The 10,000-nt window shown below is 45.7% G+C and overlaps 1 protein-coding gene across 6 annotated transcripts in view; it reads right to left on the bottom strand.

Moving 5' to 3' along the window:
* Positions 1-10,000, bottom strand: part of herc1 (HECT and RLD domain containing E3 ubiquitin protein ligase family member 1) — a 213,392-nt gene that overhangs the window by 159,842 nt on the left and 43,550 nt on the right. For all 6 annotated transcript variants that reach the window (XM_084437244.1, XM_084437243.1, XM_084437242.1 and 3 more), the window contains exons 18-23: positions 7,059-7,283; positions 6,649-6,822; positions 5,862-5,976; positions 5,342-5,462; positions 1,841-2,012; positions 334-652 (exon numbers count right to left, since the gene is read on the bottom strand). In XM_084437244.1, coding sequence (XP_084293370.1) covers positions 334-652; positions 1,841-2,012; positions 5,342-5,462; positions 5,862-5,976; positions 6,649-6,822; positions 7,059-7,283 — 1,126 coding nt within the window. The remainder of the gene's footprint in view (positions 1-333; positions 653-1,840; positions 2,013-5,341; positions 5,463-5,861; positions 5,977-6,648; positions 6,823-7,058; positions 7,284-10,000) is intronic.

Below are 10,000 nucleotides of genomic sequence, written 5' to 3' on the forward strand. Positions count from 1 at the left end.
CAGGCTCAGTGCTGCTCTTTGCTCTGGCCCATGGAAGGCTTGGGCTCTTTAGTGCTCCAGGTGCATCTGAGTGCAGAGCCGTTGTGTCCGTACTCTACGCTGCTGCACCACCTGGAGAAGCTGACATTGATCTGAACCTTGAAACCCAAACCAAGCAGCAGCTGAGTCCCCCTGGACTCCTATTCCTTTACTGCTGCTTTGCATCGAGTGGTCAGGTTTTGTGTGCTTTTCCTGGTTCAAAACATTATTTTTTTAATGTCACTGTTGCAGAACCCTCATATGTCACCTTGCCGAGAGCTTTGGGTTGAGTGTCCACCCCCTCTGGGGTCTCACCTGGTCATGAAGCCCACCCCCTCCTGCTGCCCCCCCCCTGCCCCGGCGGTCTGGGCGCTGCCCTCTTCCTGGGTCTGCTTGTCCATCTCCCCCAGGACGGGGCTGACCCCCAGCACCAGCAGGGCGCAGCGGTGGATCACCGAGTTACAGGCCGCCGTGTACAGGTCCTGTCCCTCTGGGAGCCCGGCGCTGTCCCTCCTCTCGTCCTGGGAGGGCGCTGGCTCCTCCTCCCCTCCGGCGCTCCGGGGCGAGGGGGCGGAGCCTAGGCCCGTGCTGCTGCTCGCCCGCTCCCTCTCACGGCTGCGCGCCGCCTCCCGCGCTGAGAGGAAACATTGAAATATTTCTGTGTGCCGTCGTCGCGTGACACAAAGAAAGACAGGTACACAGAAAGACAGACACACCGGGTTAGAGGACGCGGCGGGGGGCGGGGGTCACACTGGTTCATTGCAGAGTGAGGGGCACACGCCCAGTCACCCAGGCGTGGATGACCACACGCCCAGTCACCCAGGCGGGAATGACCACACGCCCAGTCACCCAGGCGTGGATGACCACACGCCCAGTCACCCAGGCGTGAATGACCACACGGACTCACACAGCCTGCCTGATGCTAATGGCTGTTAGCACTTGCCAACCCTGATATTGCAGATATGAAGGCATTGGTCTGGGATGTTGTTGAACTGTGGGCTGGTTTAAGCTGTTTGGTGAAGGTCCTAGGTCCAGCTAGCTAGTACTCAAATGTGATTCTATCAATCCACTTCAATAATGCAAATACAGTTGGTGCTAGGGCAATTTGCATTCCTATTCAAGATTTATAAGCTATGGATAAGGAGCTGTTTTCACAAATAATAATAATAATAATAATAATACATTCTGATATAGAAGGAAAACATCATTTAATACTTGTGATATACTCTTGAAATAACCAAGAGATGAACATTGAAAATAACCCACCCATGACAGAGATCTGAAGTGCATGACATTGAAAAGCCCAGAAAGTGTTGGTGTAGCATGTTGGACAGGGACGATAGGTTCAAAGGTCGGCCAACTAGTTGCAAGTTGACACCTGCTCCTGAACCAAACTGATGATGACACATCTTTTCAAGTCTAAACAAATAACGCCATGGGTCCACAGTACAAACCAAAGCAGGTCCTGTTGTCGTCATGGCAGCTGTACTGTGAGTACCTATCTCTTGTGCTAGTAGTGGCAATGACCAGCAGTGTGATACCTTTTCAAACCCAGTCATTTATTTCTCAAGAACATTCTATTTTTAAGTCCAAAGTCTGGTTTGTGGCCACAAGCGCTTGAATTCAAAGCATTCACTTCATATTCTGTAGTCTTATCCGAATGTGTGTATTCTCTGGAAGTGTCATGTCAAACTGTGTGCATCAGGTGTGTGTATTCTGAGTAAGTGTGTGAAGCATCTCTGCTGAGAAGTGTATATTGATTTAAGAGGTACAGTCGTTGTCTGTTCAGGTGAAGTTGATGTAATTCATCAGGTCTACTCACTCCCAGCAGTCATGACCTCATGCTCTCTCTCCTCCTCCTCCTCATCCTGCTCCTGGTGCCCCTCCTCCCTCTCTCGGTCCGCCCGCTCCTCTAGCTCCGCCTCCTCGTCGATGGTGCGTGTGAACGAGTGCTCCTGGGGATCCATCTCCAGCGAGTCCTGATTGTCAGATATCTGAGGGGGAAGAGGAGGAATCACATTCATTTCCAGGTTACATCACCGTGCCCTTAGTTCCTCAGACAACACACACACACACACGCACACACGCACACACGCACACACGCACACACGCACACACGCACACACACACACACACGCACACACACACTCGGCTTGTACATACTGCACATCAAGCCAGGATAAATACTTAAAGGTATAACATGGTCATTTTCAGTACAGAGTTTCTAAGTGCTATTTGCACAAGAGGACATTGAAGAAAGACAATAAAAACATTAAATGTATCCGTTTTGTAGTTTTGGAGAAACTGGAAGCTTAACATTTTCAGTCCAATTTCACGCAGGTTGAAAATGCTCCCCTTTCGTGACATTTGACCCTTTCTTGACGTCACCCTAAAGTGTGAAAAACCACTCCCCTACACCCGCCCCCAACAGAAACCTGTCTGGCTCGCGCACCTGCTGTCTGCGCCGTTTCACCATCTATCCAACAAGGATATCTAGCTATTTATCCAGCACGTTGACGTAAGCTAGCCTAATGTTAGGTACTATGGTTACAAACAACAAATGTGTGGAAGTTGGGGCTGCATAGCCTGCATCCCCATCTAGCGAGCTCACTGCTTCGCTCCGCAATATCGGTCTGGCCTTCGCCCCATAGAGAGCGATTATGTGGGCGGGGGTACTTGCCTTGACAGACAAACACCTTCAGCCAATCAGCGTTCAGCAAACATTTGCCAAATCCAGTCGGAAGAACGGCAAAAACGTCTTTTCCACCGAGAAACTCTGCTAGTGCGTACTCTTGTTCTTGTTTAAATGTTGTGATTAAGTCCATTTCTGCAATAACTGCACTTATAGCTGCGTTTATTCTTTTAACGTTAACATTACCACTCGTTGCTTCGGGAGCCGCCATGTTTGTTTAGCGAGCGGCAGGGACACAAACCAATCAGGGGCTGCTTTCCACTGTGGGGCGGGACAGCAGTCAAAACGCAGTCCCTGATTGGCCCGGTATGGTCTGGATTTTGGCATAATGGCTCTGGAGGAGGCGAAGGCCAGACCGTTCTGCGTTAGTGAGACAGAATGTGAGCTGGCGAGAACGGGATGGTCGTACCAGGATAGGGGCTGCAGCCTGTCAATCATTTCTGACTGACACACCCTCTTTGACACGCCCACAAAACGAGGTGAGCTTGGAGAGGGAGAAATTTGGGCATATAAAAATACTTTTATAGTACTTAAAATGACAGGATAACAACACTTATTGACATATTCACATTGATTTTACCTACTGTAAAGATAACTGGCATGTGTCACATTCAACCACTGTGTTATCCCTTTAAGATGCTGCTTGCTGGCTAAATAACACAAAGGGTCAAAACTTCTATTTCAAACCATTCTGGCTGTTTATGGTAGGAGCTGGCCCTTCACAGGATGTGGGTGGTCTGTGTGTGTGTTTATGGTAGGAGCTGGCCCTTCACAGGATGTGGGTGGTCTGTGTGTGTGTTTATGGTAGGAGCTGGCCCTTCACAGGATGTGGGTGGTCTGTGTGTGTGTTTATGGTAGGAGCTGGCCCTTCACAGGATGTGGGTGGTCTGTGTATGTGTTTATGGTAGGAGCTGGCCCTTCACAGGATGTGGGTGGTCTGTGTGTGTGTTTATGGTAGGAGCTGGCCCTTCACAGGATGTGGGTGGTCTGTGTGTGTGTTTATGGTAGGAGCTGGCCCTTCACAGGATGTGGGTGGTCTGTGTGTGTGTTTATGGTAGGAGCTGGCCCTTCACAGGATGTGGGTGGTCTGTGTGTGTCAGACCTGCAAACTCCCCAGAGTGAAAAAGGTGACAGGTCCTAAACCAGGTTATGGTAGGGGGTCCGGGGGCAGCCTCCCCCGGAAGATATTTTTAGTCATTTGAATATGCAAATTACGCTTTTTGGAACGTTTTGAAACTAGAATTTCTGTGTGCGAGTAGATGCATGGCTCTTGCGAGGCGCGTAATATATCCATCCCAATTACAACCCCAAATACAATTATGTAGATGTCCAGATTCACAGTTGAAACATTTTAATCAGAATTTCAATGTTTCTTATTCCCTAAAAAGAGAGAACATATCTCATAAAAAGTTAGTTATTTACTTAAGCAACCAAACAATTACTTTTTTTTACACTTTATTCTCCCTGTTGCCTCTCAAAAAAAGACAACCAACCTCCATTGCCTGAAATGCAGGAAAGACTGAGACACATGATATCTTTTAGGGATGCCCCGATCTGAATTTTTTGGGCCGATACCGATCACTGATTATTTTCCTCAGGATCGGCCGATACCGATACCAATTAATAAAAAAACACACACAAAAAACGACTTCTCCTCTTAGAATGGTCTTACCCATATTATTGTATCAATATGATGACACTGTCTTTGCTTGCATAGATTTAGATTAAGGTTTCCCATTATTATCACTTATTAACTGATGAATAGGCCCTCCAAATATTATTCTGTATATATCACATTCAGTAGACTTCATACTTCAGTATACAGTATACCATTCGGACCAATGCCAAGTGAGTAAGAAAGTTGTGTTTTTTTTTGTGTAATTGTTTTCCGTGACTTTTATTTTGGAATTCCTTGAAAGAAAGCTACCGGACATAAGTTTTGTTTCTGCTTGAGGGGCAACTAGTAGTGTCCTCTATCCTAATTTTAAACCTCAAAAATATCCAAACTACAGCTGATCAGAGATTTCGTTAACAAGTGATTAGCAGCAGCAGCTTTGGATATATTTGGGCTGGATGAGGAGATCGTGGGAGAAAACTCTCAGCAGACGCTGTTGACATGACGTTATTCAACTGGAGATCAAGCAACGTTACATCCAACAGGATCTGTATTTATACCCTCGTCTGCTGTGGTTAGTCACTATTTCACGTTCTGAATTGACCCACCACTCTATAACATTTAGCTTGTAGCATCAAAGTTTGTACTTATATCTATGCCAAGCTAACCAGTTAGTATTATCCAATAAGGTTTATTATTATTAACCAGTTAGTATTATCCAATAAGGTTTATTATTATTAACCAGTTAGTATTATCCAATAAGGTTTATTCTAGCCTGAACATCAAACGCAGTCACTCTCCCCTCACCCCCCCTTTTTTGGGGGAAAACTCCCCGGATCTGCACGATTCATATGAATGACCCAATTGACAAAAAACGAAAGGCGACTAGTTTGCAGGTATGGTGTGTGTGTGTGTGTGTGTGTGTGTGTGTGTGCGTGTGTGTGTGTGTGTGCGTGTGTGTGTGTGTGTGTGTGTGTGTGCGTGTGTGTGTGTGCGTGCAGGGCTTGTCATCTCACCCTCCTCTCCCGCGAGGAGGAGCGTGTCTGGATCAGCTCCATGTTCTTGCAGGCCAGCAGGCGGTTGCGCACCATGTAAACGCTCCTATAGACCTCCGCCAGGGTCTTACAGGGCTGGTACCTGCAGGAGAGACACACACACACACACAGACATGCAGACTGGTAAGACACAGATAGGAACTTTAATAATCCCTGTAGGAGGACATTTGGGAGGGCCGAACGAGAAAAAATGGCATCTCATTGCCACGCAGTGAATTTTTTCAGTCACGTCAAAACTATAACATCACAACGACTTGATACTGTAGCATTACAGCTCAAAATCAATCACATTAAGGCAGTAAAATAAATATAAATGCTTGTGCACGGTTGTAATCCTGTGAGGAGGCCGTTTAGTCAGGGATAAAGCTTAATTTATATCTGGGAGACGACAATCGAAGGAATTGTGTCAAAACCAGTTTGCAGCACTAGTGTGAGTGGGTGTGCGGGTATGTGAGAGTGCAGAAGACACACACACACACACCTTCCCTCTCCGCAGGCTTGTCCCAGCAGTCCTGTGTGCTTGAGCAGAGCTGCCAGCACAAACCTGGACACCGTGTCCAACAGGGACTCGTTACTGAGAGAAGCATTGTCCCAATCTAGAGAAAGAGCAGATACACACAGACCAGGACAACCATGAGAATACAGTAGTTACCATTCATCAGGCGGTTCAATCCTACACCACTTACAGGACATATGTAGTTATACGATTCCAATAAGAATATATCTGTACAGTACAGCAAGATACAACTTCATTGTCACCAGCAGACCTCCCGAAGTCCGATAGATACCCCCGTGTCTGCTGTGGATGATGTAGCATGTCCGTAGAATATTCTTTCTCCTATGATGCTTTTAGCCTCTCTTACTCTGAAAATGTAATTTAATGTAATGTATTGCTTTATAAATGTTCTTAGCCGGTAGACAAACATACTCCAGGAGCTTGCTCGATCGCCTTGTTGAGAGGGGTCAGGGAAGAATTTTTACAGTTCACTTATCTGGCCCCCGGGTGATTACTGTTTTTTTGCTTCCCTCTGGAATATGTAGAGAGTGGGTCGTATACCCACCCCCCTTGTTCTCTGTAAAGCGCATTGTGTTGCCTCTGGGTATGAAATGTGCTATATAAATAAAGCTTTGATTGATTGATTGATTGATTGATTGTGGGAGTCCTGTACAATCGTTCTCATAATCATAAACAACCAAATCTCCCACTGGCGATGAGTAAAGTTCATTTGATCTTCTCTTCTAAAGGTGTGGGGCACACACACACAGACCTTTGCTGACAGCGTAGTCCTGCATGTTGATCCAGAGGCTGCTGGTGGGCTCTTTGGTGGAGCCCAGAGCCAGGTCCACCAGGACACTCATGTCCGGTCCCAAAGTGCAGTCGAAGGGTTTCTGCTCCTCGTTGCCGGACAGGGCTACGTCCAGCAGAGCGCTGATGCAGTTGTCTGAGGAGCGCACACATCCCACATCACACACACACACACACACACACACGTTCCTTATCTCATCAATGTGCTTCAGAGTGACATGCACTGGAACAGTATAGTATTTTCGTCGGTCTGCATTCTTTGTGAATATAGAAGTAAAAAAAGAGAAAAAAAGAGGAATAGAAAAGCTAATTTGAGATTCAAAGATCCCACATGCTGAACACAGGCCTGGGCCTGAGCCAGGCGCGCCCTACCGAGCTGGGGGATGTCCATCTCCAGGCCGTTGCTGAAGAGGGGGGTCTTGAGCCAGTAGGCGGTGTCCTGCTCCTCCAGGGAGGTGGGGGCTCCCTGCAGCATGCCCCCCAGGCAGCACCCCACCAGCAGGGCGGCGGTGCGCTCCAGGTCCACCAGCCACACCCAGGACTGGGCTGGCAGGGCCAGGGGAGCCCCTGTGGCCGGGTCCACGAGGTCTGGGGTACCTGGGACAGAGAGACGGAGGGGAGCTCATCATGTTCTGGTTTATACTTTCATCTCTAAAAAGTGCAAAGACAGAATTACACATAGTTGTAGTATCCGTGGATGGCCTTGTGAGGCTCAAAATGTTCTAGTGTCAAGAAGTAATTAGGGGCCTCTTTTTTCTTATTTTTCTCCCATAAAAGTGTTTGTGCAGCAAAAACTGTATTGTGGCACTATAACAATCATGATTACGTTTTCACAATTATCTCAAGAACGGCTTGGCGTACAATCAAAATCCTTACAGAATTTTAATCCATCAATTAATCTGCATTCTTACGGTCTTCTGCACTAAAAATGTAACATTTTGGGACTTTTTTTTTTCAATTTTCACATTTTGATACTTTGATCCTTTTTGAAATGACGCATCTTTAAACCTGTGTCGTGAAGTTCAATTTTACATAAATGTTCATAAATCATGAATGGCTAAAGCGATGGTAACCAAACTTGGTGCATGTCTTCGGACGCCAGGTCCGAGCTTCGGCCCCCTGGGTAGATGGACCCTCCCGTTTCTGCCCATCTGTTGTGATTGTGCTTTCAAAGTTGACATGCCATATCCTGTGCTACTTTGTTAATTTTCAAGCTCAATTTCTCAATCTCCTGTGACAAATCTCAAATATCCAAAATGTGCAAAATAAATACAAAAAGTAGGCTATATATTCAACTTAAAGGAGTAGTAAAGGGAAAATGCATGTTTAACCCTGTTTTAAGGTTACTTATGATAATATAAAATGGTTCAGATCAAAACGTTGACAAAACTAGCACTTTTGAGAAAGTCTGATAATTGTTCTACCACCGTTTAGGTCATACAATGGATGTGGGTGGGCATCTTGAAAAATCATTCAAAAACATGTTAAACCCTCGATTTCAAAGACAAGAAGCTCACCAAGGGGGTAATTGGTGTCCGTTGGTGTTCTGACATCAAATTCGCCGCAAAGTATGAATACTGTAGGGTTTTATTGATCATTTTATGAAATCCATTGACTTGTATTGAAGCGACCGTTGTAGATGTGTAGATCAATCCGCAGAGGGGATTCAGGAAGCGGAACTACTTATGGTAGCTATTGTTATTGTTTATGTTGCTAGGCTACCTAGTTTACGGAGGTTTACACACGTATGTGCTGCGACTAAATAGTTCTATGCTAAATATTAGCCTTTCCAGATGAACTAGAATCTTACTTTATGGCGAATTATATGTCAGAACGCCAACTAACACTTCAGTGAGTTTCTTGTCTTTGAAATTGAGAGTTTAACAGTTCTTTGAATGATTTTTCAAGATGCCCACCCAAATCCATTGTATGACCAAAACGGTGGAAGAGCAATTATCAGACTAAAAAGTGCTAGTTTTGTCAACGTTTTGATCTGAACCATTGTATATGATCATAAGTAACCTTAAAACAGGGCTAAACATGCATTTTCCCTTTACTACTCCTTTAAGCCTCGGATACACTGGAAGATTTTCACAATCTTAACAGATTATGAAATGACTGGGAGTATACACTAGACCACTGGGAGTATACACTAGACCACTGGGAGTATACACTAGACCACTGGGAGTATACACTAGACCACTGGGAGTATACACTAGACGACTGGCTTCTGATGATTTTCGTATGACAACTGAAAAACTGTGTATCGCACATTTAACGACTGGACGAGTTTACACTACACGATGGTGTCCAGAATCTGCCCCAAAATATCAAACATGTTTGATATGCTCCGACTCGCTCCGACTCGGATCGGGAGAAGTCTGTTCTTATCATACACTTGTCGATTTAAATCTGTACCCCTCATACACTTACAGATTTCTGTGCCAAATTGCCACTCTTGTGACTATGTGGTGCTGTTGCTGCTCTTCCTTGCTCTGCTCTTAGGTTCCACCAACATTTAAAACAATCTGTTGTAAGTTTTTTTAACAGTAATTTTCTCTTCATGGTAAAAGAGGGAGGCCCATTTGGGGCAGCAGTGTCTCAGGAGGTAGAGCAGGTTGTCCAATGACCGCAGGTTCAGCTGTTCCATTCCCACCTCCTCTTCTCCACATGTTGAAGTGTCCTTGAGCAACATGCTGAACCCCAAATTTCTTCCAATGAGCAGGCTAGCGCTTTGCATGGCAGCTTGCCTATTTTCGACATGTGTGAATGAGAGGCCATTGTAAAGCCCTTTGTCTGTTAATGCAGACTAGAGGATTTTAAGCCCGATTTTAGCTCCGATTCACCCCTCTGACAATCGGGGGGGCGTTCCCGAATCAAGGCTTGTCAGAACCGATAATCTGCCCAAATGATCCTGTAGTGTGAGGTGTTTACCGACCTCATCTTAACGTTCCCGACTGATCGGAGTATCTCTCATTTTGAATCGTAAATATCAAACATGTTTGATATTTATCCTTGGGACAGCGATGGAATGCTGAGCGGAAACCCACAATGAGATCGCATTTCCCTGGTATGAATCGCCACGCTCAAATCGTGTAGTGTGCAGTCCTGCGTCTTGACTGAATCGTGGAGTGTGCGTTCTTATGATTAAAATATCTAAAAATCGGTTAAAATGATCGCTATGTCTGTGGTCTCCCACGTTTATAAAATCGGGGAAGATTTGAAAATCCTCTAGTCTGCACCCGGCATAAGGTAGAAATGCGCTATATAAGTGCAGTCCATCCATACCAGTCCCATTTATTTCTGAAATAAAT

The sequence above is a fragment of the Borostomias antarcticus genome (genome assembly GCF_949987555.1).
Source record: "Borostomias antarcticus genome assembly, chromosome: 4".
Lineage (NCBI taxonomy): Eukaryota > Metazoa > Chordata > Actinopteri > Stomiiformes > Stomiidae > Borostomias > Borostomias antarcticus.